This window comes from Podarcis liolepis, assembly GCF_965112155.1.
Source record: "Podarcis liolepis genome assembly, chromosome: 4".
Classification (NCBI taxonomy): domain Eukaryota; kingdom Metazoa; phylum Chordata; class Lepidosauria; order Squamata; family Lacertidae; genus Podarcis; species Podarcis liolepis.
In genome coordinates, this window is record NC_139558.1 from 70,187,323 (window position 1) to 70,215,285 (window position 27,963).

The following is a 27,963-nucleotide window of genomic DNA, read 5'->3' on the forward strand; positions in this document are numbered from 1 at the left end:
ACAGGGCAGGCGCCACTACCAAGAAGGCCCTCTGCCTGGTTCCCTGTAACCTCGCAGCCAGGGAACTGCCAGAAGGCCCTCGGCGCTGGACCTTAGTGTCCGGGCTGAACAATGGCACACATTCCTACCCCTCCTCCAGATTTTGTTAATGCTAGGAAATAGTTCTCTCCAATTCACAGCTCATACCAAGTAGAAGTGAGAGAGACAGTTTAACCTAATAGCACCTAGATTTGTATGCACAGGGCCAGCAACACTGGTTCATTTTCTGGTGCTCTACTTGGATCTGATTTAACTTGTTTGTTTGACTTTTATTTACTAAATTAAAGGGGGGGGGACTTACTAATTGTATGTGTTGTATAAATATTTTTTCTAGTAGCCAAATATTTAAATCAAAGTATTCGGTTAGCTAAAAAAGTTAATAAAGCATACTTATTGTAGTTTAAATGCTACTTTCAAACAAGCCCAAAGCTTCATTTTGTTTTATTTAACACATGACAGTTCAATAGCATGCTCTTAATAAAAGTAAAACATAAATGCATCAAAATTGCTAACAGACTAATTTTAGCATGCCCAAAGAGCTGTGAATTGGAGAGAACAAAATCGGGGGGAGGGGCAGAATTGTGTGCCACTCTCAAACTTGAACAATCTGTGACTATACCAGATTGTGAACCGTGAGCCTAATTCTCTAAGCGATGCTTTTCTGCAACCCCTTTTAATTTCCGTGCGGGATTTCAAGGACAGGCTTTTTATTGTTTGCATGCACTCACCTTCTTCCTATTGTTAATCCTTTTCTTGTTCAGTATAAATTAGTCATGTCAGAAATAGCTAGGTGTGGTAAGATGACTGAGTACAGTGGCCTTAGTTTGTTTCTGCTTTGATTTCAGATGTGGGGGGTATTTGGCCACCTAAATGTTGCTGAACTACAGCTCTCATCGTCCCCGGGCACTGGACATAACTTGCTTTGAATGATGAGAGTTATAATTTAGCAACACCTGGAGAACAAAAAGGTTCCCCACACCTGCTGTATTTCTTTTGCTGTGCAAGCACTGTGTGTAAAAGAATATGAGTTAAGCTAAGCGGCTGAGAGGGGGCATCACATGTTCCAAGAAAGGCCTGCAATCTCCATTGACAAAGTTGGTAACAGTTAGAATCTTAATCTGAATGTTAGCTTTTCAAGTAAAAGAGCACCTTCTTTCTTATTTAGTAGTCTTGATATGAATACTTTTGTTATGTGAATAGCTTGGGTGGTTCTGGAGTGCTGTTTATTACATCCTGTTATGGAAACAGTTCTAGTTTCCTCTTGCAGAGGGCATTTAAGTAGGTCACCTTCATAATTTTCTGCCTCATTTAGGATATGGTAAACACTGTTACTTTAAAGGGGTAGGACTCTTGTGATTGTATCACTTAATTTTTATTTTCCTTGAGGCTGTCCAGTCCAGTACTGTTCCTTTCTCAAGAACTAGTAATAAATGGTGTATTCCAAGAATACAATGGGTAAAATAATATATATTTATTTGGGGCACAAATGTGTTGGGGTGTTCTTTTCGTCTAAACCAATAGCTTTATGGGTTGCAGGATTTAAGAGCAAGGGGTAACGTAGAGTCTAGATCAAAGTAACACTTGTCTTGCTTTTCCTGAATAGTAACTGTTCTTTTCTTTTTTTATTTCATTTGGCTTCTTGCAGAGGGCTTTACATTAGCATCTCAATTTGGTCTTGGCTTAGTTGTACTCCCTACTATCCTTTTGGTGCCACCTCTCTTCTTTGTGTTTCAATCAGGTGAGAATCTGTTACTTTACTAACTCATGAACTTGTTTTCATAATCCATTGTGGTGTGGGGAGAGGAAGCAGAAAGGGAAGAACCCCTTAGATTTGTAGGGTTGTAGATCTTTTTAACAATGCTAGCTCCAGCCCTGTATTGGAGAACCTCTGGGAGAAATTTTAGCATTACAGTCGTACCTCGGAATTCAAACGGAATCTGTTCCAGAAGTCTGTTTGACTTCGTTCGGAAACAAAGGTGCGGCTTCCGATTGGCTGCAGGAGCCAAAATGTTCGAGTCACAAGGCGTTCCTCAACCAAGGTACGACTGTATTGAGGTGTAGCGTGTGTCTGCGTTGTGGCATTTCACTGCAGATGCTGGAGAGATCAAACTTTTGCTTCCTCCTTTGCCATTCACAGAAGTGTGGTGTTACTTGAAGCCAGTAGATAAGTTGGCCTCATCTGCCAATGTTCCCTGACAGAGACAAGAAGCTAAGCTGCAAATATTGTTTAACTTGGTAAAGATAAGTGGATGAATCCAATACTCTGATTAGCTCCGATATAAACATGTGTGCACCTAAGTGCGGAAAGTTAGCTGGATCGAGGAATGCAGCTACTTGTCTTTGGTATATCATTTCTGTTTCAATATACAGCGTTGTATGTACTGTGATGTAATAAGATACATGTAGAACACGTTTACACTGGTTTCAGTTGCATTTCAGAAGGTGTTTACTTTGTTCCATTTTTCACTTATGTATCTTTTTGGTTTTGCCATTCTTTTCTCAATAACGTATGATTATTTCCCCAGTTTTCGAGAAGCCACCGCTCTTTGCAATTATTCTGATAATTCTGAAAGCGCTTGGATATTTAATTGCTGTGGCAGGTATGGCTACAAGTTTGCCAGGTGAGCAATGTATTTTATTAAAATTCTTTACATTTTTTGTTCTCTAGAAATGATTTACCCTTTATACTATCAAGGGGAATCAGCTTGCTAGCACACTTAACAAATATCCTACAAAGCAGCTTGTCTGCATTATGAAATGCACAAAGGGTTTGTGAAATCCACACAGGGTTTTATAGAACAGGGATCTATGAGGACTTGGAACTACTATTTTATCTCTTGAACAAACAATTGCCTGAAGGTTGTTACCTTCTAATTAGAATGACTATGCCATGTACTGCTGCATTTTGTAAGTAGGATCTAAAGGGTTTGCATTAAATTGTTAACTTTGTAATACTGCATATCCTAAAGATTCACTCAGAGCTACTGCTGACCTTTTTTTAAATTGTTTTAATTTGTGCCCACAATCTTAGTGTGTGTGGTGTGTTTGTGCACCCGCCTGCGCGCGCACGCACACACACATAGTTTTCACTTACTGCAGCAGAGAAAATTGTGAAGATAAATCTTTTCACATTTAGATGCATTTCTTTTTTTAAAAAAATATATTTATTACTTTTATAGATTGCAAAAAAAGAGAAAAAAGCAAGAAAGGGGAAAAAAACAAAAGAAAAAACAAAGGAGAAAAACAACAAGAAAAAACAATACAATACAATATATAAACAATACAAAACACAACCTAAACTCAAAACTAAACACCTTAAACTAGGCTAAACAAACCCCACTCCCTATCCTTAACCATGAATAGAACAAAATAAAAACAATTTAAAAACATACATTGTCTCTTTTCCATACTCTATTTTTCATTTCCTTGTTTCCGCGACCTCCTCACACCTCCCTTTTTGTGTTCCACTTCTATAAATTGTTTCAGCAAATCCTTTCCATCTTTCTCCATTTTCTGTGATATTGTAAATAACGTATTTTTTTAAACCTTATTTTCCATTAAAACTAAGATACTTATATGTACTTAACTCCTTATAACATTTCTGTTAAGCCCATAAAAAATAAGAAAAAAAAATCATTCCACCATTTTTCTATCACTCATTAGTTTTACCAGAAGTCTATATATAAACTTTAAATTTTCCAATCTTCTTCCACCATCTCCTCTCCCAGGTTTCGGATTCTGCCAGTCCTTTCCGTCAATTCCATAAAGTCCATCAACCTGGCGATCTTATGTCCGAGGCTCTTAACTCTTTTCTAAGTCCCTTCTGCAGATCTTCTTCATTTGCTTTAATGCTAAAGAGCAAATCTCAGGGAAACTCCAGCCTGTCCAACCTTTTCTTCCTTCTGAACAGATCAACTAAATTTCCATAGTTAAAGCTACAGTCCATGAAGTATTTCCGGATATATTTCAAAATTCCTCCAATTCCAAAGGCCCCCAAAACTTCAATCTCCTCCAGGCCTAAGTCCATGTCCCAAAAGTCAGTTAATCCCTGCATAAAAGGCTCTTTCCAACTTTACTTCTTTAATCCAAGCCGGGATCCATTCCTCGGAGTCTGACTTTTCCTAGATTCAATCATAGAAGGCCTCAACTTATAATCCTCAAATTGCTTCTGAAAAACCACAGATCTCACTTGTATTATTTTATGTTCAACAACAGCAGCATTCTCCTTCTCCTCCTTCTCCTCCACCATTTGTCCTGCCAAAATGGGTTCCTGTACCAAGTCCTGAATTATTTCTATATTAGTGTTCGCTTTTTGACTCAAGTTGATCACTTTCTGTTCCAAATTATCAACTTTGAAAGTCATGTCATCCATCTTCTTATGAAGCTGTCCCAGCGAACCGCTTATCTTGCATAAAACAGTCACAATGGCCTCTCCTGTCAACATTTTTAAATAGTCCAAGGTCGCTCTCTGGTTCTCAGACTCCTTATCTGCCACTGGAAATCCCCCAGTTATATCCTGTAACAGTTTCAAAAGCTCCCTCTAGAGGGAAACAGTCTCCACTTGTATCAATTCTTTCAAGCGCAACTCAGGCATTAAAGATAAATTTTCAGTTACTTTTCCTCTTCTTTAAACGCAGAAGGGGACAATGGAAACAGTATCTTACTCTTATTTAGCTAGCTGTCAAATCCGTTCTGTCAAAAGCACTCTCTCCAAACGTCATCTGGCAGCCCGTTCCCAGGTTCAGAGCAGTGGTAATTTAATTTCTTCACTCTCTCCTGCAGGCTCACTAGATCCAAAATTTCCCCCTCTTCTCCTGCTTCCAAGGGGGTTTTCGTATTTTAAAACCGGTGGAAATTTGATCCTTTACCAAAAGCTTTCAAAGGCTTTAACTTGTAACGTCTTTGCTTCAGTCTATTTACAAAAACGGGAGGCGGACTTCCTGTTTATAACCTTCCCGTTTCAGTGCCGAATTAAAGTATTTAAGAATCCAATTTTCCGTTTTACTCACGAGTAGTTGTTTAAGGTCCAATTGTCCACAGGAAAAAGTCAGCGCTCTCCGGCAACAGCAATGCGGCTTCACTCCGTGAAAGAAGCAGTCGATTCAAAGCACCGCGCCACTCACCCCACGTCGCTCCGGATCCCCAAAACAGGGTTTCCCCGCTAGTAGGGGATGCGCAAAGGTGCCAGCCGAATCCCACGTCCACAGGCTTCTCCCACCTGTGGTTTTTAATGGGTCTCCGCCTCGCTGTGACGGTTCAGACCCTGTTTTCCACGGAGCGGATTCCTCCCGATTGGAGGAAATCCGCCATTGCCAGAGGCGCCAACCCGGAAGTTTAGATCACATTTAGATGCATTTCTTTACTCTTAACATCATTAAACATCAGCAAGATGACAGAATGTGTGAAATGACTGAGTTTCAAATATTTAAAGGTTGTCTTTCTAAGGGTGGCCAGACAGAAATAATAATAGCACACTAGACATCTAAATTTGCGGTGCTCTTTTGGTGGGGGCGTGGAGATTGTGCTTAGATTTGAGTTTAGAAAAAGCTGCCTCTGTGAAATTACATTTATTGCAGCCTTTAAAAAAAAGAAAGCAATAGAGCTGCTTTTTTGTGTGTGTGTCCTAAAACCTTGTTTGAATAAATTATCTTTAACTGCAGGCATCCAGTCTGCAGCCCTTGCCACTGCTCTAAAGCAATATTCAATGTTTGGCAAATAAAGCGGCAGTAGCTCTGTTCTAATGGCTCTGTATGCTCGCCTCTTATCTTTCTTATTAGATAAAGGCTAGTTCAGGGTTGCAGTGACTCCTGTGGATTGCAGATACTCATTTGAGATCACAAAATATCTGAAAGGAGTTTGATTTTGCTATGCAGTTTCTAGTCTTTTCCTTTGGCATTAGTGAGAGGTCCACCACCACACCACACCACACCACACCACACCAGCACACAAAATTTGGGGTCTCTGATTAATGAAGAGGAAATTGATGGTATGCATTCTTAAATTTCAGCAAGATTACTAAGCTTTGTGTAACTGTGTGTCAAAGTCATTGCATAGAATTTTGCAGAATATTTTTTTTAGGCTCACGGTGACTCATTTTAACACAAGCCTATTCAACAAGTCTTCGACAAGTGTATGAGTTCTTTGGCATCCAGCATCTAAATATTTCCTCCACACTCACCATTTTGAGTTTAGAAATAATTGTGTTTGTATTGGGGGGGGGGTTCCCCCTGTCCTAGATGGAAGTAACATCTGTTCTTCAGTCTCCTGTCAATAACTTCCTTGTTAGTGAATAATATTTTAATTTCACTAAACTGCATATTATCAAAGATGATGTTTGTGATCCAGGTTTTAGCATAAAACCATTGAAATTATGAGTCTTAGAGACCAATGCTTGCAGAAAATTAAAATACAGCCAAGTGTATTTGTTTGCTGTTGGTTTTTGACCCACAGTTCCTTGATATTTTTCTGCATATTCCTTATGGTGGTTGATGCATGTAAAAGATACAGCAAAACCTGACACTTTCTGACACTTTCTGACAACTAATGTGACAATGTGCACATTGGTGCAAGATGTTATGGCTGTAGATATTTTCCTAAGTGTTGTAGTTACACTGCCAGACCAACTCAGAAAATAGAAACAAAAATGCTAACCTAAATACTCCATTTTCTCTCTCTCAACAGAATGCCCACCAAAACAAACTTCTGTTGTGATTGCAGGCTTAGGAATTATTGATATTGTAGCAGCAATTGCTTTCATTTATATGGTTGTTATTGGTAAGTACTATTTACTTAGAGTATACATGAAATGCTTTATCTTAAAACCAAATGAATATTCAAACAAAGTTCTTGTTTAGTGCCATTTCGGAGAGGATTGATCAGAAGATCACAAATGCAGGTTGCCTTGTGTATGAGCAAGGGGAACCCTCACATCCAGGGGCCAAATGCAGCCTTGCCCGTGCTTCTTTCCAGCCCTGAGGACTCTCCCCAGGTTACACTGCTCACAGATCCTGTTCTGTACCCTCATTGAGGGCTCTTGACTGGCTGAGATGTGTCCTTGAGCTATGATAATGCCCCTTGCTTGCTTGCTTGCCTGGATGGAGGATGTGTATGTGGGGGCATGTAGATAGAAACTAGTGACTTCCATGTAGCTTGAATGTAGCCTCCTGTACAAAGGGAAGAGTTGCATTCTTTGTTCCACCTCTGGCTCCACCTACTTTTTGCCTTGGGTCTTGCCCACCACTGGCGTGCAGCCCCCAGAAGGGAAAGTGGCCCTCAGATTGAGAAAGGTTCTCCATTCATGGGGTGATATCATGCAGAAAAAGTTCCTTTACTACATGAGTAGATTTGGGGATGGCACGTGGGGAGAGGAGAGGGAGGTGAAGTACCATTGTGAAAACAGAAATCCTTGGGCTAATGGAACTACTTTGCTGGATATTGCACCTAGCCTATCAGATAAATATTTGGGGCACTATGTAACATTGTTTTGAGGGAGGGATGGAAGTTGACAGTGGATCTCACTGATTTGTCTCTGTTTGCAAGGGTTATATTGGGCTGTTTTTAAGCCCTGTGCCATGAGTACAATGAGCTGCCTTCCATGGAGTTTTGTGGAGCCCATAATTCTCCTTTCTTTCAGAAAAACTTTTTACGGGAAATAGAAGGTGCTGATGTTGTTCAGTAGGGGCACATATCCAGCAACTGAGTTCTATAAGGCATCTTCTGATGCATTCTAATGCAGATCAATATTTTTGGTCTGGGGGATCTATTGATAAAAGGAAAGCAATCAGCAATCAAACTTGGGGGCACATAATCAGGTCCCAGGCTTACTTGAAGTAGAACTTTATTCCAACATTGGGCCCCAGATGTTGTTAGCCTACAACCCCCTTCATACCTGACCATTCAGCTGGGGATAATGGCAGCTGTACTCCAATATCCTTTTGGAGACTCAAGACTGGAGAAGCAGTATGGCTGCATTGTAAATGAAGGGAAGGTGAGTTTGCTGATTGGAGAGAAAATGGGATGGGGTTGGATAGGCAGTTATGTTGACTATGTATACCTGAAAATATTTGGTCTGGATTTTCTATATGCAAGTTATGTGGATGAAGAATGTGAGGGTTGCTCTGGCACAAATGCTGGTTAATAGGTATTTGAAAAATAAACGCAGTCTTGCTGAAAGGAAAGTTTGCAAGCTAGACAGTAATAATACAGCTGTGTGTATCTTGCACATAGGCCTTGAAGTCTTTGAGCTGAAATAATAGATATCACATGGTTAAAGCTATCCAGAGAAGCATGTAACTTGGCCCATGGATATAACGGGACTTTCTGATTCTTAGCCCCCACCCCATGCACAGTAGCATCTCTCTTTAAAACTATACCTTGGAGGCTGCTGTTCAGAGGAAAAGGTTAAGCCCTTTAATGTTTTTCTAAGCTTTCCGAGTGCTTCAGAAGGAAGGAACGCTTCTGCAGTTCTTTCACAAACTTATTGAGGAGGTAAACATGAAGAGATTGGAACTGCATTCACACAATCTATTCCAAAAGTGTTTTGCGTACGTAGCTTTTTGTTCTATGTATCCATGTCCCACAGGTGCTTCTGATACAGGTGTGAAGGGAGAGGACTAGTACTGTGTAATTGTGATCTTCTCGGCTGGGTCATGATTGACCCAAAGCTGAATTATGCGCTGAATTGCACTATGACCATGATTCCATTGTTTTGTCTATGTTTGTGTGTGAGAGTGCATCTTTTTTTAATTTTTAGTAAACTTATGTCCTGCCTTTCCACCTGAAGACTTCCAAAGGTGGCTAACAACATAAAAATTTTAAAAAGCAATTATCTGCTGATAGTGATAGATACAAGAGCTGAGCAGACTTCTGCTTTTTGGAACCACTTTGTGTTTTGTACTGGAACTCCAGCCTATATGTCCACCTCTAGTTAGTGTTAAAGGACCATGGTTCATTGTATGTCTAAGAAATTGTTCTCAGTGACAGAACTGATGAGGTCTCACTCCTTCAACACAAGGGCACTCCTGGTTCCTTGTTAGCTTTCTTCATTTCAGCAGCCTAATTTAGTTGCGGGAAGTTGTTGCTACTGTAAAAATAAAAATTGAGCACCGGAAACCCTTGCTAATCTAATGTCAATTGCCCATGAATCTACTAGTACATTGTGCTCTAACTTCTAACCATCACTGCTTTAAAACAGGTAAAGTGGGCAGCAGCAGGTTTGTTTTTTATTTTATTTTTAAGCCCACAGCAGCAGCCAAATAAATTAAGAAATGGCAGTTGGAATAAATAAGTCTTTAAGAAGTGGTGAAAGACCGTTAGCGGTGAAGAAACAGCCAGGGACAGGAAGGAAGGAAGGGAGAGGAGGATAGAAGAAGAGACAAATATAGTCACACATTGTAAGATAAAAGCCAAAGTGAGTCTCCCATGGCAGGTGTGTGTTCTGCATCTGTAAAAGCTGAAGGCTACTGCTGTGGAATCCATGCATGCATGGCTACGAACTCTGCTTCTTGGCTTTGGGTCGTAGAGGTGGAAAGTCCTGCATGTGTACCATTTTCATCCTGTATACTGCATTCCAATAGCAAACATGAAAAGGGAAAGGAGGGACATGTGGTTTTAACCAAAGATATAAATATTGAAGAAACATTCCACACAATTTGTGCTTTGAACATGCACTCCTGGAAAGCTTGCAAGAATGCAGGTCTGGGCCAAGAAAGGAACTTTGCACGAGCAACCAGAAGAAAAGCTTTGCTTCTGTCACACTCCTGCAATGTTTAAAAGATAAGCATGGGAAAAGCGAGGAGGATGAGACCGAGACACAAGTTAAGAAGTAGAAAGGAAAAGAGAACGTATTAGACAATGGCCTCATTGCAGGTAATGCTAAAACCATGAATTGTCACATGCTTCCCTCTTGCCTCTCCTCCCGTGTGATTGGAAGGAGTTTGCTAGCCTTTACTTTCTGTTTCACAGCATCTTTCAGCAAACATCACGTACCAGTAGGAGGCGCTGGCTTAAACAAGCTGTGCTTCATGTGCAACAACTGAAAGTAAATGCTAGTAGCCATGTAGGAAAATGGCAGGAAGGGGACAGAGCATGAGTCCAAGGCTTTGGCTGAAATTCTTTCTTGGTCGTCTTATGTCCCTGCATAGTGGTGATTAGATTTGTGTGCTTTGAGTATCCAGTAAGAAAATGTGCTATATTTTTACTTGTAACCATAGGTACCAGATTCAAAGATCATCAGCCTCCAAAGGTAAGCTTAAAATTAATGCGTACGGGGTTGCTGGATGACTCAGGTGATACATAATGTGATTCTGAATCTTTCACAATTGGTTTGATCAGATTGGTAGCAAGTAGAATCACGGCAATGAGAATTCTTGCCATTTTAATAGGTTATGTAGACATGCAACCCTGGCTTTGCCTCATTATTCATTCAACTCTTTATTCATTCAACATCTTTTCCCATCTCCTTCATTATACAACGAGTACAGAGTGGAGACTTGAATTGCAGCTTTACCACTCATACATTGGAATTGTTAAGAATGGGAGAAGTAACCTTTTTTAAAATAATAAAAAAGCTAGAAAAATTTGAAACATTTGAAAAATAAAATCAAGGCAATGCATTTCAGGTAACTGGTATACTACAGGTTTGAACGGTGAAATGGTAGTAGATTAAAGCCTAAAGATTAAGCTCAGGCCCCAGTTCAGCACTTCAGAGAGTAGTGCAATTTGACTCTTGATTCCTTCAGAGGCTGCTCAGTTCACCTCAGGTCCCAGTTTCCATTTGGTGAAACCAAAGCTTTCCTGGGTTCATTTTCCTGCAAGGACAGCTTTTACAGTTTTGGAGTGGTTAAAAAAAGAATGAATCCAATCTCCTCTACTTTGTTGTGGTAAATTTGTTAGGGGATACTGTGTCTCTTCAAGAGATATGTGCTTCCCTAAAGGTGAAAACCTGCCAAATTTCAGAAACATAAATGCAGGGGGTTTTTTTGTGCTAGGTGGCTTTTAAAGGGATTTGCTTTTCTCCTTGTGGTTTTTGGGGAAGTTATTTTTGTATGAAAATGGCATACTTTCCTAGGAACACCTCAACAGTGCAACATGCAGAATTTCAGAATGATGGGTGCTTGGGCTAGGGGGATAAGAGGAATGAGGTGGGGACGGGAAGCCCTGCTTCAGGCTTATGCTCTGCTCAGTTGGCCCCAGAAAGTCTCAGAATCGAAGTACAAAGCTGTGTGTGCGTGCGCCAGAGGCCAGCAGCACTAGAAGAACTAACAAGAACAAGGATATTTATTTCTTCGGCATTCCAACCCCAAAACACTGCAGTTAGAGTCCACTGGTAAAGGACCATTCCCTCCAATTAAAACCCAACCTTGTCAGTCACAAAGATATTCTCCCCAGCTCCCCCCTTTCTTACTCTGATTTTTTAATTTTCTTATCAGCTTGGGGGGAGAAATTTGCTGGAGGCCCATTAAACTACTCAAGGTTATTCAGAGGGGCTCACTTGAGCTCAGCTAAGTTTCCAATCTTTCCAAATTGTTCTGATTTGGATCAGGATTTGTGAATATGCACAATGCTAATAAGCCCTCCTCCCTATTCTTTTTTTTTTGGGGGGGGGTGCTTCACCATTCCTGCAAGCTCCTTATCAACTGCGACACTAGTGTTGGCTACTTTCTAATATAGAAAGATCAGCCCAGAGAGGGATTGGCAGGAGGCAGCGTGGCTCTCTTACCCTTCATCCCTGCTTGATTATATAGATGCACTGTCACTCAAATATGACTGGAAGGCAAAAAGATGCTGCGCTTGAAGTTTGTTGTTAGACTGTTTCTCATGAGCAGCGGATCGGTTGGTAAAGCTGTTTATTCACTGTGCCACTTTAGACTGCAGATGGGGCTAATATGATTGAATGCTCTTCTGTCAACAACAACAACAAGAGCCCTGCACAAATAAAAATTAATGAGAATCATTCTAAACTAATCTTTTCCCTGACATGTGAGTTCTTTTGGCTGATGGTTGGGGGTAGCAGGTGGGGAGGAGGAACATGGAAAAGCATTCAGTTTGGTTAGCTGCTTGAAGTGGTACAATATATAAATGGATTTACCACCGCTTTTGCTATGTTTGACATCTAGGCCTGCTTTTTTTTTTTTACTCTGGTGTATACCAATGGAACTGGGATATATATATATATATATATATATATATATATATATATATATATATATATATATCTATCTATCTATCTATCCTGAAAGCACACTTGAAAGGTAAAGTGAAACGGCAGGTGCTTCTAATATTTCTTCATCTGTCAGACCTGAGCCCTTGCTTGAAGTTTCATTTTCTCCCCCTCTGGCAGTAGGAGAAATTGATAGCCATACAGCTACTGTTAAAAGGAGGAGATCCAGTCCTTTTCCCTGCAAATTGTAAAATCCGTCTGTGCAGAACGGCCTTTGATCTATCATGTAAGCTGCCTGGGTTGCACTTCACACTGTTCTGGATATGTCAGGTAGCAAATAAGACACCTGCCCTATGCCCTAGTGCAGACCTAACATTTATGCCAATGGGTAGGAGATCAAGAATGTACCTTAAGCTTCCACACATCCTCTTTCCCTGTCCCATTAGGCCCTAACCGCACTTCTTTTACAATGGGAGTTTTCAGACTGGCTGCAAGGCAATCATGTTAACCATGGTTTGTTTATTGATTTCTTTTTTTAAAAAAAATGTACAGACATTCTCTCTCCCCCCGCCACATGCGTGTCCTACTCATGCACGGCCGCTTTTACATGGGTTGCTGTGAAATAAAGAAATAAAATGATTGAAATGACACGCCTTCCCTCTCTTGGAGCTGCTGCCTGCAAGTTGCTCAGGTGCTACTGCCTGGGTCACCTTCCCTCGCTTGGTACTGCTGCCTGGAAGTCACTCTCAGCTGCTCACTCACTGCGATGGGAGGAATTGGAGGGAAGGCTGGGAGCAGCAGCCCCAAGCAAGAGAAGGCACACTGGGCAGTGGCCCCAAGCAACTTCCAGGCAGCAGTTCCAGCAGTGCACGTGAGTCTCTCCCTCCCCACCCCATGTGCCCTCCCTATTAAAGTTGGGTGCTCCTCCCTTTTTGCGATTTCATTTATGTGCACGGGGGCCCAGAACATAACGCCCCACATAAGTGGTGGGATGCCTGTATACACAACCCTTTGGTTAAAATCATTTGAGGTGCATAACTCTCAATAAAAAACAGTAATAAGAAACCCCACAAACAATTAAAAGGCGCTGGGAAATGCAACTTTTAATATAGCCAGCAGAGAGAGAAACATATATGCAGTGAGTAGTTACAATCCTGGCCTTAATTTTTCCTTGTCTCCACTGCAGATAATACACTTTGACTACTTTGATTGGTCTTTTATCAACTCCTTGCCAAATTTAGTACACTTCAAATGTATTTTCCAGGTCTGACGAAGTTTTCCTGAAACCCTGGGGTTCTTTTTTTCTTCTCCATACCAGGCAAAACTTATTAGTATTTTTTTTTTGCCAGTTAGTGGTTATTTCAGAAGATACTGGCAGTGGTATATTCAAAAAATAAAAACTGTCTTTGAGACTACTGTAATTTCTGGGGCAGACCTTTTCCTCATGCAAAATACGTTTAAACATCATGCATAAGTTTTTCATGATTAACTTTAGTTAGCTTTTCCAGACTTTGCATAAATACTTAATAGGGAAATCTCTCCATTAAATCAGATATTTTGTTAATTTTTTGTTTGTTGTCTTATCTAAGTTAAAACAACCCACCCAGTTTGTAAAATTAATTTTGTAACAGAAATCACATTAAATTCCTTAATTGGGTTCAGTAGCTTCTCGAAAGAGTTATTTGAATAATATATAAATAATGCCACAGCATCTGCTTATGAATTAATTTAAATATCCTACTGTCCCATCTTAATGGTACTGCCTGCCTGCTTAGACCCTGACACTTTGGCTCAAGGCTCAATAGTTAGGGGGAAATGAATTTGATTTTTTTAAAAAACATTTTTATTGAATTTTCACAAATTTTTAAGACCAACACAAAAACACAGACAAACACAACACAATACAACACAAATAACAGGTATAATTTCAAATCATTATTTTCTTAACATCTTTCCCTGACTTCCCCTCACCTCCCCTTCTTGTGTCCCAATTCCAATAGCTAACTCAGCAAGTTCTTGTCCCCATCTTTTACCTTATTAATATTATACTTAATTCATCTTAATTAACCAATTTTAACTTATAAACCTCCATTTAAACAACAATACTCATCATTTACACCCTTTTCTAAGGTCGACCCAAGTTCCCTTCCACAAATTTCCCAATTTTTATGTTAATTACAAAACAAAATAACAAAAAGAAAGCATATAATTGTACACCCTTTAGATTCCAAAACTCTCACCCCCCCTTTCCCGGTTTCGATCCCCAAAAAATATCCTCAGTCTATCAGTTATCAGCCTGGAGACCTCACGTCCGAGGCCCTCAAATCTCTCTCAGTCCCTCTCTGCCGGTTTTGTTGGTAGTCCTTTATATTAGACATCGAGTCTCGGAGAAGCTCTGTCCCAATAGGGTCTATGTTTCCTCCAACCAGACCCCCATATTCAAAAGTGGAGCCCCAATCTTGTTTCTTATTCCTTTTAAGTCCAAATGTCCCAAAAGCTCCAACTTTCGCCTTGATCAAATTTGTAATCCATAGGTCTTCAGATCTCCCCATAGGGAGATCCCTCCAATCTTCATTCTCTGATTCAGACCAAACTCTCATCATCCGGGTCTTGTTTTTCTTAAAGTCCATCTTTGTAGGCCTCTGGCTCTCCTTTTTCATCTGCAAGATTTCAGCTCCTCCTTCCCACTCCTCTGAAACAGCACATGTCTCTTCTTGTTCAGCTGCATAGGTTTCTTGGGTCAAGTCCTTGACACAATCAGCAATTTTGTTTACTTTGTAATTCAAAGTTGTAACATTTGTAGCCAAAGCTTCACTCTGACCTTGTAACTTTCCCAAGAGAAAAAACATTCTATCCAGTTCAACCTGTATTTTTCCACCTGCAGCCATTGTAATGTCTCAGAACCCCCTCTAGAGGGATTCTAGTTACTTAATATTCCTTCCAACTTTAATCCAACAGTCAAGTTAATCTTCTTTGTTTTCAACAATTTAAAATCAAAATGTAGCAGAAATAACCAGCAGAAATAACAGAAACCAAATTTTTCCAACTTTGACAGCTTGTTTGACAGCTGTCAAACTCTTTATGTCTCCTCAACAGGCTCTCTCGCGGGTCACTCCCGGATCCCGGGGGGTTGCACTTCAGCTCTTAAACATCAACTCTTATCCTCCAGCAAAATACTTATACTGCCAAGTCGTGAAATTAATAATTTTTATCCCATGAAAAATGATCTCTCGACCTTAGTTATCCAATTCTTGCTTTAATTTGTCTACTTGACGGGGAGACGGACTTCCTTTTAGCGCCTCCCCCGATTGTGCCAAATTCAATAAGAAAGAAAATTTTTAGTTCCAATTTCCGTATTACTCACGGGTTGTTGCTTTTAGAGTCCAAATGATCAAAGAAAGAAGTCAGCTCTCTCCGGCCATGGCATGCGGCTTCACTCCGTAGAAGAAGCGGTCTACTCTCAGCACCACGCCACTCCCCGTCCCCCGCTCCGCAGCCTTTAAAAAGGCTCCTTCGCGGGTCGGGGGGCGCAAATGGTGCCCACCGAGTCACCAAGTCCACAGGCTTCAGCGCCTGTGGTTTCTAAGGGTCCCCGCGTCGCCGCCGCGGCAAGACCCGTCCTCTACGGAGCCAATTCCCTCCGGAGCTCGGAGGGAATCCGCCATTAGTCGATGGCGCTTGACCCGGAAGTCAGGGGGAAATGAATTTAAAAATAGATAGGGTAAACTGAACGTACACAACTAACTGAGACAGAAGTATATGAGTTAGTATATATCTTCAATATTCCTGTAGAAAATTTCCCTTCGCTCTATTCCAAATAGTCAAAAGCTTTTTCCATATATATAAAAAAACCCTCTATGGTTTTTAGACTTAGTAATTACATGAATTATATTCAAAAGATTCCTTATATTCATTTCTAATTTATGTTTTTCTTAAATAAAACTTAACTGATCTTCTGCAGTATACTTCCCAATGATTGTGTTGCCCAGATTTTAAACTCTTGTTTTAAAAGGGTGATGGGTTGGTTAAGTTTTGACTCCAGAAGCATCTTTATCCTTTCTTAAGGATAAAGCCTATGTTTTTGGAAAGGTTTGTTCTTGCATATCTGCATTTAATGCCCCCAGAAGAAGATATGACAATGCATTTCAAGAAAATATTATGATATTTAGTACCAAAACCATCTGTTCTTGTTTTAGTATTATTTTAATTCAACAACAGCTGTATAGAGCTCAATAACTGTAACTGGCCTTTGAGGATTTTCAATATCTGTTTTTGTTAAACAGGACCGTTTAATGTTTTCTAAATAGGAACTTATTTTCTTTCAAGAGGGAGAATCTGAGGGCTACATAACATTTCCTTAATTCATATGCAGTGTCCTTTGGCTTTGTATCAGCCCTGCCCCTGTTCTTCAATTGCTGAACCATGTTATTAGATTATTTTACATACATAGATGAAAGTAATCTCTTTGGCTGGTAGCCTTCTTGAAAAAATGCCTTGAAGAGTTTTGGGTGCAATTGATTAGGCCAATTTGCTTTCTTGGGACTTCTAACTTGCCTAATTTTGTCTTAAACAAAGGCATATTCTCCTGCCCCTAATTGTTGAATTTGATTGATAAGATCCTTCAAATCCCTTCCCCTTTTGTTATTAAATAGGCCACACTATGTTATCAAGACACTCATCACTGATTTTGAGGCCTTCCAACCAGTGACTATAGTAGTCTCAGAAGAATTATTAATTCAGAAATATTTCTGCATCTTAGCTGTCACAATCTGATATTGTAGTAATAAATTCTTGACTTGCCAACAGCTATTTCCTGATTGGGTCTTATCACATGTCTGCTCTGTTGTAATGAGAGCATATCTTCATATGTGTAAGTTCATAGGTACAGGAGAAGTTGAGAATGGAAGGATGAGTAGATAACACAGCGTTGTATAAATACTGGGAGAAGGAATGCTTAATGTTCAGAAGCCTTGGAAAGAAAAGCCTACTTTTAAGGCTGGGGCCTCATAAAACATCCTCTTTGCTCCAGTAGGCTCCAAATGGAGGATTAAGTGTACACTCATCATTGCACTGGGATCTACACTCCATGTATTCTTTCTCTCTTGTCCAAATCAGCTCCTCTGGGAGCTAAGGGACTAGCAATCTTGCAGTTTTGGGGAGGGGGGATGAGGCTGTGAGCCAACCTGTGGGACACATTTTCTCTCTGCTCTTGACTACATGTTGTCATTACTGGCCCTAGAGCTAACAGCCTGCCATTAACCTAATTAATGTTCTGCTGTTTCTTGTATTTGTTTTGTAGAATCATTATTTATTGTATATGTCAATTAGAGTCATTTAATTTGGGAGATCCAAGCCTAGACATGAAGACATTTATATTTATATATATACACACATATATATTTTAAATATTTTACAGAAAGCTGTCGAAGAACCACTTAATGGTAGGTAGTAATTGAAATTTTGATTTATATTCAGGGACTTGGTTTTTGTTCCAGTCCAAAAATTAGCTTTTGGGGCTGTATAAAAAAATGTATACAAGATAATGAAAAAATATTCTTGACCTTAAATTATTGGTTTTCCATAGATCTCTTATGGGTATTAGAAAATAGTTTATGGCTCTGTAATTCTTGGTTTATCTGGACCTTTTCAAAGTTCAGATGGCTTTTTTTTTTTAGGATAAATACCACTTTGATCTTATAAATTCATTTGCCAAAAGGAATTAGTTTCTTAATGAAAGATTTGTTCCTTCTGAAAAGTAGATATGAGTTATCTTTTGCATGGGGTTCACAAGTTTCTAGGGTAGTGCTTAGCAAAACTTGGGTTGTTTTTTTTTGTGTGTGTGTTTTTGCCTTTTGGTCTCTGATTTCCTCATTTGATCCAACTGGTATGGGGGGAAATCCCACTGAATGCTGATGTAGAATCAAGAGAAAGGCTGGTTGTGCATCAGACTCTCTAATTTCTTTTCCATTACATGGAACTCTTGCATGTCTTAAATTACTATATATTTTAACACTGTTTCTACTAAACTGCTGTTTACTCCTTGCTTCTCTAACTACTAACGTTTTGCTTGGTTTTGCAAAGATGCGAAAGGAGTGATGTTAGAATGATGGTAAGTTTTGCCTGTATTTAATAGCTTTGCTTTTCAGTAGGGCTATGGGATTTTTCCTTTGTTTTGATTTTTCCCCTTTTTCATGAAACAGGAGGCACACTTCAAAGCATTAGCATTTCTAGTTATTAGTTTTTCTAGTAAGACACAATCCTTGAATATTTCATCAGAAATAGTCCCTGAGGTCCAGTTTTTCTAGCTATGAAATAAGGTGTGTGTGGGTGTCTCCAAATAGTGGCGGTTTATAGTCACTTTAAAGCCATTGGCAAACTTCCTTATTTCCAGCATCTTTACAGATTTTAGTTTTGCAGCTGTGGCTCCATAAATCCATTTGCTGCATCAAATAGCCCTGGTCCCTTATTAAATCAGGCAGGGGGCTTTGCAGTCCACAGATTGCCCTCCCAAAATTTCAGTCAATTGCTGAGCCCCAGAATGCAATGCAACGGAGAACAGTGATAGAAAGGAGCTTCTTTCTTCTCCAAAGCCAATAACAATACGAAGCAAATCTCCTACATCTTCCCCAGCCCCTTTGGCAAATGCGGATGACTAGGGAAGGAGTCAGCAGTGGGCACAAATATAGGCTGGTTACTGAGCCAGGGTAAAACTTGTAGATGTCCGTTTGCCTCCCTTGAGAGGCTCACAGCCTTGTAGCAAAGAATGCAATTCACAAATAGAACATACCGTATTTTTCGCCCTATAGGACGCACTTTTCCCCCTCCAAAAATGAAGGGGAAATCTGGGTGCGTCCTATGGGGCGAATGCAGGCTTTTGCTGAAGCTTGGAGAGCGAGAGGGGTCGGTGTGCACCGACCCCTCTCGCTCTCCAGGCTTCAGGAACACATCCGCAGCGTGGGGAGCCTTGCAGGATTTCCCCGCAAGGCTCCCCACGCTGCGAATAGCAGCCTGCCGCCCGGCGGGTGGGGCGCCCTGAAGCAGAGCGCACCCCGCGCCAGGCAGACATCCGCAGCGTGGGGAGCCTTGCAGGAGTTCCCCGCAGGGCTCCCCATGCTGCGGATAGCAGCCTGCCGCCCCGCAGGGGGGGGGCGCCCTGATGCAGAGCGCCCCTCGCGCGGGGCAGACATCGGCCAGCCCCACAAGCTCGGGGGACAGCAGGGAGGCGCAGCGCCGCCATCCCGCTGTTCCTCGACCTGGTTCTGTTTCCCCGACCTGCTTTTGGGGGGGAAATAAAGGGAAATTTTTTTCCCTTTATTTCCCCCCCAAAAAACTAGGTGCGTGCTATGGGACGGAGCGTCCTATGGGACGAAAAATACGGTATACTAATGGCAAACATATTATCTGAGTGTGGAGCAAAATTACGACACCCTCACACAAGAGGGTGTCCCAAGGTTTGAGAGAGAGAGAGAGAGAGAGAGAACCTGAAGAGGGGAATGAGACAGAAACAGTCCAATGAGTACACAACATGCTAAATGGCTAAAGTATATTGAGTGGAGGAATTGGATTGGAACATCTTGAAAGAAGGTAGGACTGACTGACTGGAAAACTGAATGAGAGCCTTCTACTGTGCAAGGTTTGCTGCAGATTCCACTTGGCTGTGAATGGCCTACAGGCAAAGTTGCCAGGCACACACAGGGTCAGGGGGAAGAGTTTCCTGCAACATTGCTTAGCTGGTGGTCAGGAACCCTGACCATGAACACCCCTCCACACTGCAACATTTTGAATTGTCACTTTGTTCCTGTTTTTTAAATTACTTTCCTTCCTTTATAAATAAAGGCAAAATAGTATTGGTGGTGGATGTGATCAGACAAAATGGTATTGGTAGTGGATGTGATCAGTCTGTTAGACTAATGCTTACTAAAAATACTGATTTTCCTAATTTTGTTATTAATCCACAGGGAATTGAGCAGGGTGGGAAATAAGTGTTCATGTTTTACATACTTCATTAATCTCTGGCTTGCTATTTAGTTCAGTGGCTTCTGTATTAATCTTGATTTCATGGGAATCGAGATTAATTAATCTAGGACTGCAACTGAACTTGCAAGTAATTAGGTTTTAGTCATTCAAGCAATTCATCAATGAGATAATCATGAGTGTTTAATCTGTTTGTTCCAACTGTTTGTGCATCTTCTTAACACTAGATTCAATGAGAAAGTAAGTAAAATTCATTAAACCCCACTTGTACTGTGTTAAAGAGTCGATGGGGATACTTGAAGTGTAAAATAAGAGGACATTATTATTCAATTTATATCCTACCTTTTTTGCAAGGAGCTCAAGGGTTCCCCCCTCCCCGTTTTTTTCTTCACAGCAACCCTTTGATGTAGGCTAGGCTGAAATACTCAGTCTGGACTTGACAGTCCCCTCATACTCTCTCGTCAGTACTTTGTCTTTATATTCCCTTCAGTCAGAAAACAGTTCAACTACACAAAAATTATGCTCTGTGACCCCAATGTCTTGCTGATTTTTAACTAAGAATGAGCGAGTCCAAATGGAATGTCCACTGAAGATCTGCCACAGTTTGACCTTTTTGGTTCCACTATCCTGTCTTAAGAAGCTGGTCTCCAGTGTCAACTGACATCATGGAAAGTCTTGCAAGGCATATAGATACCCCTTTTATTAATTGTTTTTAGCCTAACTCTTTCTTGTTACGCTAACTGAGGAACACCTTTTATGCTCCAGGTCTCTTTTAGAAGTAAACTGCCAATCTTTTTGTCTCATTCAGAACTATCTACAAATCAAACCCTTTTTATAACAGAACATCATTCATTCATGTAACCTGGTCATGTCACTGTTTCTCCACATGGACATATAAGCCTTGTACTGACATCTCATTTGCACATAACAGTAAGCCGTGGTTAAGTAAACTACGGTTTATTAAACCGTAGTTTGACCATCCAAACCCACCACCTTAACTATTGTTTGTTTGGTATCAGCAAACCACATCCTCAAGCCATGATTTATTGTTGGCTTGTGAAACTTGGTTTGTGTTAAGGAAGGCTTGTGAGTACACCAAGCCATAATTAACTCTGGTTTGTTTAGCCACCCCACCCAAGATGTTTGCCAAGCTACAAAGGAATAGCTAGAAAACATTAGATCTTTACAGGACACCCTGGAGAGCCACTGGCAGTCAGAGCCAGATGGACCGAACACATCATGCTAAGCCATGATTTGTTTGGCTCTCCAGGGTGCGCTGTAAAGATGTTTTGCATCACATGACAATTTAACTGGAGATGCTAAGGGTTGAACTTGGGACCTTCTGCATTCAGTCTTATACTTCAAATACATTTGCACATCCTCGAATAGGTTTGTGGAACTGAAAATAGCTGCAAAAAACAATTGATGCTGATCTTTCATAATGTATATAGTGAATGGCTATTATTCCTATCTCAAGCAACCTACCTTAAGTTCTGAAGGCACTCGCTCGATTTATCAGATTTAACTGTTTGTTTTTAAAGTGTCCCAAATTTCAGATAATAATTTTGTGGTTTATTTTTCCCTTCCCAGCAAAGTAAAGCAATCTGGCAATGGACATGGAAACAAGTGGAGAAAGACTTTTGTTGATACACCGTGGCCTTGATGATGCACTACTCAAAGAAAAAGAAAATCAGGAAATTAGTTGTTTTGCATGTGTGGAAAAGTGCTGTAATGACTTATGAGGTAACTTTATAGTCACAGGAGTTGTGGTATTGTTTAAAAGAGAAATGAGTGTATGCACGTGAGTTTATTTTTATTTCTCTCCTTTTTGGTTAGATGAGGGAAAGACTACAAAGGACTCTCTCTCTCTCTCTCTTTTTTTACCCACCGTTTTGTGTCTCTTTAGTGCTGCACTGTTGAACTGCCACTTTTCATAAAGACCAGACTTCATGAAAGGACTACTTTGCAACATAACAGTGTTTGGCACATTAGCGCCTTTCTGTCCTGGGCCAATTTCTGTGATGCTATTCTTACATGAAGTAGCACTCCTAGCCTCAAAACTGGGGAGCAGTGTTGAAGGAAGGGAAGCAGAAGAGTTGCTCATGAGTCCGCAGTTCTCACTCTTCTTTTTTTACTTTTTAAAAAACTTTTTGTACATATAACTGTTCAGTGCTAATGTATTTGCTTGACCTTTCCCAACCTAGTTGTCCCTCAAGTGTGTTGAACTACAACTCCCCCTCAGCACAAGCCACACAGCCATGCTGGATGTCGCTGATAGGAGTCACATTCCAAAACATCTGGAGGGGTCCTGGGTTGGTGAAGGCGGATTTATATTACGAAACAAATGGTTTTTTTCCTGGTAGCCTGCAACATGGCCAGTACCAGCCCTATATTTAGAAGAGGTTAAGCTTAAGCTAGCATTGGTATGACTGAAAGTTATTGCAGGGTCACAGAAGATAAATCAATGGGACCACTTATACAAATCTTTGTACTGCATGATAAACGATGCTATTTTTTTCCATATTGCTATTACAGACTGACCTGGTTCACATTACACAAAACAGTGGCCAAGTGCAATGACCTGGGTATGCAGGCTCCCAGGGAGGAGACGATAGCTGCCTTGCTCTTCCCTAGTTGTTTTGCTGCAGCATTGCGCACCATGCTAAGACATGGTGTGGCTTAGCATGTTGTCCCATCTCAGGCTTGAGGTTCAGTTCTGCAGGGCAAACTGCAAACCAAGAACATACTTTACCTGCAGCTCATCGTTAGTTTTGATAAGAGTTAAACCACGAGCCTGGGTTAGATGGCATGGGGGGTCAAAACATGGCTTAGCTCAATGTGGTCCAGCAGCAGAATGACCAGAGGAGGGTAAAGCGGCTGTGATCTCATGTTCACTCTAAGCCAGTTTGGCACAATGTGCAAAAACAGCCTAATTCCAATCTTACCTTTTTGACATTTTCTATGACAAATACAGAAACCATATTCAAATGAGAAAACTATTTATATTAAGCACTGCTCATACCCTATGTGGTGTGAATGTGAGTGGATACATTACAAGATGAACAGATATTGTTTGTATTATAATATTTTTGAAAAACGATCGTCATTAGTCTTTTCTAAATAAGAGCCTGGTTTCCAACTCTCTCAGATGATCACAAAAGTCCCATCCACACACTTCCTGTTAGTATTCCTGCTGTATATACTGTAATTCTTTGTGTGCTTTGGTGATCAGTATTGTAGTCAAAGTAACTTTCTCTTTTTTCCTATTCTTTAATTAAAATGCTCTTTAAAATTAAGGACCGAGTTCAGCTTTCGTGGCACAAATCCCAATTTCTACACTGCTGAATGTAGTAGTCCTTTAATGTTCATGAGGCTGAGAATCATCCCATAACACTTATGCTAATTAAATCCTATTTCTTTTCCATCTCCTGCAGTTGCCAGAAACTTATGCGCAGAAACAGGAATTGTTCTTTTTTGGTCTATAGATTGCCAGCATTCCAAATTAAGCTGCAATTTTTTTGAAACTATGATTTCTGTGATCTCGTCTTTCAGTTATTTACATATACAGGATTTATTATTTATTTTTATTAAATTTTGTATACTGCCTATATCCATAGATCTCAGGGCAGTTCACAGTATATAATTACAATATAAAAACACACAAAATACATAATAAAAAAGGACAGAAACAAACCAATAATCCCCTCTTCATTCAAGAGGATTTAAGGAACTGTATTCCTGTATCCATCCCACTAAAATATTCTGTGTAGACTCCATTCAAGAAATTGCATTAAAAAAACATTGTGTGCTCTTCTGCACCTTCCCATTAAGAATCTATCCACTTTAAATATACTGCAAGATTAATTGTATTGAAACATAGCGTTCTGAGCCCCTAAATTGTGGAGTCTCCCTTTTGTAAGTTCAGGACCATTCCGTGAAATGCTCTCTATTAAAATGTTCAGTCTCCTGATAGCCCTCTACCCTCAAATAAACTGTGTTTCACATCTACATAGCTAAAATGTTTTGTTTTAATCTAGTTAGCTAATTGTTACTACCTGAACAACCACCATCACAATGAAGGCTGAGAGCATAGACTTCTTGAGTAGCTGAAGGCCTGATGATACTAAAGGCAAGTTCCCCACACCTGCACTCATTGCCCCATTCAGTACAGCAGTTAATGAACAAAACATTTGCCTGAATAAAGGGGCTTATTAGAGAGCTCTGATGCACTTTGGTTCTCATTTTTTAAATGGCTGTGCTCCCTGGGAGCAGGAATATCATAGATTGCCTCTGATTTTGAATATTTGCTTTGCTTCTTTTTTTATTATTACTCTGGTAGCGTTGTTCAATGCTCATATTCCTGCATTGGTTTCCAAAATTTATTCTTAGATTTCTGGGTACTATTGTTTGATCCTCTGATAACTACCAAACTGGGTAAAAGGGCTACATTCTCATGTCTGCCCCTAACTGAGGTAGGTATTTGAAGATCGTAAATATTCATGTAAAGATGGCAGGATTAGGTGGTAAGCTTGTACATTGGCTTTAATTCTTAAGGTTTGGGATCTTGGATCTCTCTTTCTAAAAATTAAGATACTATTGTGCATGTGTTTGAGGTCCGCCATCCTGAATGCAAAACAAAATTCAATATATCCCATTAGTTGGTGATCAGTCCACGTGTTCCGTAGCATCGTAGTAAGTTGATTCATTGCTGATGCATCTCATTTCTGGAGCATGCAGAAAATGAGAATTCTGCAAATTCATTCCATGCTATATTTGAATTTGAAGTCTAATCCTGCTGTTTGCCTTGCAAGACTATATGATTTTGTTTGAAAAAGCACTAAAGACAACTTATGTAGCCCACAAACGGGTAAAGCCAAATTCTTTCCTATAAATAAATATTCCTTCGTCTTACAGAAAGACTTTGATTCTGATTATGCCCTTTTGAGAACGTCATAACATGTACAAGAGGGTCCTGTGCTTTAAATTTCATACGGCCGTCATTCAGAAGAGAAAGTTTTCCTAAACTAGTCCTTTATTTCCCCCGATGTTTAAGAAACCAAAGTGGTTATGCCTGTTTTAATACTTGTGATTGGGGTTTTCTTTTTCTTTTTGTATAAATATAAAGCCAAATCTTTGTTGTTTGACCATTTGGAAAAAACTTCAGTCTTTTAAACATAACAGTGTGTTTTTATTTATTGAACATAGCTTTGTAAATCAACTATATAATTAAAATAAAAGTGTTTTAATTTTTTGAGGGTCTTTCTCCTTGCGTTCTCTAAGTTACTAACAATTATTTTTAGGCCTGCTAGGCTACTTTTCTTTCAAATTAACCCTGAAAAGTTTGTTGCAAATTGTTACTAATTCAGTTTTTCACAGTATGCTTAACCATGCCCCTTTTTCCATTGAAAATATATTAACATTAAAACAGAAATGTCAGTGACACAGTTTTCAGCCAGTGAGTTCAATGCTATGTTCTAAATTAGCATATTAGCACTAAATGTTGACATTTCTTTAAAACCATGCAAAGAAAAAAAGCTTAAATAATTAAATTTCTGGGAGCTAGTGTAAATATAATGGAAATAACTGAGCAAAATGTAAAATGCTCTCTTCTATGCTGTGGAGAAATCATGGTGAGATTCATTTTAAGACATTGAAGTTGGTAATGTATATTAATCATTCAAGGCATGTTATAGCCTTATGGGGGGGGGGAGTTGGCTAACTTTTTAATTACTTGACCTGAGAAACGTCAGCAAGACATATGAAGGAAAAATTATTTTCAGATCAGATGCTTGTCAGATTCATACTTTTTAGCAGTTACTTTTATGGCACATCCCTTCTCAGGTTAAAAATTATTCAGAAGCGCTTCCATAAAAAGCAAGTATTTTATTATGCCTGGGACATTTTGGTGTTTTTGTAGGCAAGGTTTGAGGAGTTCATATAGTGACAAGAAGGTCTGTTTGGGCGGGGCATACTTTATTGGTAGGAAAATGGAGAAGGCAAAGGAGATTTCAAAGATAGAATGCCTGATGCTAACAGCTGCAGATCCATTAGCATTCCAGTTTTAAATAAAATTTAGAGTCTGATTCACCTCATGCTTCAGAATATATTGTTTGAGACTGAACAATTTATATGTTTTTCAAGGGAAAATATAAGCTATGTGACGTGTAGGTGACCTTGTAACCGAAGCAACACAGAAAACGCAGGTGAATGTTTCCTGAACTTCTCCATCCTCTTGGCATTTTAGTACAAAAGCTTCCTTAGAATTCTAGATTTTAAAAAAACAACACAAAAATCCTTTGCTGCCAAGAGCAACAAAATAATAAAGCACATATTGATGTGTTTTATTCATAAAGGTTCAGCCCAAACTGTTTCTAACCTTCTGCTGATGTTTCCCTTTCTCCCACTCCCTCCATTTTTGTTTTAAACTTGACTGTCTTATATTGCAACTTTCTGAATTCCCACTTCACATGCTTACATTTTCTGCCTTTACTTTCCTGTCAGGCATGCAGCATTAGCTTTCCGATATTACCATAAGCATACATTGGGCTTGGTTAATCCAATAAATCATTTATTTCATATATTTATATGTCATTTAATAACAGAACAGTTTCCAAGTAGTTTACACCCCCCCCCAATTAATAATGAAACTATAAATTATTATTACCGTATTTTTTGCTCTATAAGACTCACTTTTTCCATCCTAAAAAGTAAGGGGAAATGTGTGTGCGTCTTATGGAGCGAATGCAGGCTGCGCAGCTATCCCAGAAGCCAGAGCAGCAAGAGGGATCACTGCTTTCACTGTGCAGCGAACCCTCTTGTTCTGGCTTCTGAGATTCAGAATATTTTTTTTCTTGTTTTCCTCAAACAAAAATTAGGTGCGTCTTATGATCTGGTGCGTCTTATAGAGCAAAAAATACGGTATTTCTCCAGCCACTCTGGGTGGCTTACAGCATATCTGAAAACATAAAACATCAAGAGTTAAAAACCTCCCAAATAAAACAATAAAATTCCCAAAAAGCATAAACTTGACAGCACATTTTTAATACAGCTTGAGAGTCAGGGAAGTGACTAACTAGCCTGACTACAAGTCACCCCTTTTTCCGAATGCTGCTGCTTTCACGCTAGACCTTGCTATGGCTATTGTTGGCTGCCATATTCAAGGCTGGGTAGGAGTTTTTCCACTTGACAAATTGGCACCAGCCACTTAGTTTTTGCCCACCTCTTAGAAGTCATCACTACTTTGTGAGGTTAGGCATTGGGTAAGCCTTAGTCTTGGCTGGAGGGGAGGTTGTAGCCTCTGCTTGCCCTCCTTGGTTAAGGGTATCCCATTAAAGGGATCTGTGAGGAGTTCCTTCTGTTTGACACCCAGATGGGAGCTAGGGCCACAGAACTCCAGCAGGGACCCCTCAGGGGGTACCCCTATTTGATGTAGCTCATAGTGTTGCAAAGGTTACCTGGATACATGTTCAAGGTTTGCTCAAAGACTACAGACATAGCAATTGGAGAAATAGTAAAATTTATTGCTGATAGCAATAGGTCCATTGGAGTTCTCTCCCAAGGACTGGAACCCTGATCATTTGTGCTCTGGGCTTATATACCTTTTTCCAGATAGCGTTAGGCATTACATATTCATAAACTGCAGCAAAATTAAACCAATAAGCTTGAACACCACCCTTCCTATATCCTCCTATGTCCATATAAAGATTACTTCTGCTTTCCATATAATTGCTCATTATTTTAGTAATTACTCATATACTGTTATCAGCAAGCAAAGCAAAAATCCCCGCTGG

General features: G+C 39.9%; 1 protein-coding gene across 6 annotated transcripts in view; it reads left to right on the plus strand.

The window, feature by feature from the left end:
- Positions 1–25,424, plus strand: part of CD47 (CD47 molecule) — a 50,678-nt gene extending 25,254 nt beyond the window's left edge. Inside the window, exons 5-11 of one of the 6 annotated variants that reach the window (XM_083498722.1) lie at positions 1,685–1,777; positions 2,565–2,660; positions 6,721–6,813; positions 10,251–10,282; positions 17,616–17,640; positions 18,281–18,312; positions 21,764–25,424. In XM_083498722.1, coding sequence (XP_083354848.1) covers positions 1,685–1,777; positions 2,565–2,660; positions 6,721–6,813; positions 10,251–10,282; positions 17,616–17,640; positions 18,281–18,306 — 365 coding nt within the window. In that variant the 3' untranslated portion in view covers positions 18,307–18,312; positions 21,764–25,424. Of the gene's footprint in view, positions 1–1,684; positions 1,778–2,564; positions 2,661–6,720; positions 6,814–10,250; positions 10,283–17,615; positions 17,645–18,280; positions 18,313–21,763 lie in introns of all 6 variants that reach the window. The other 5 variants (XM_083498721.1, XM_083498719.1, XM_083498723.1 and 2 more) reach the window with 5 other exon arrangements.
- Positions 25,425–27,963: the final 2,539 nt, after the last annotated feature.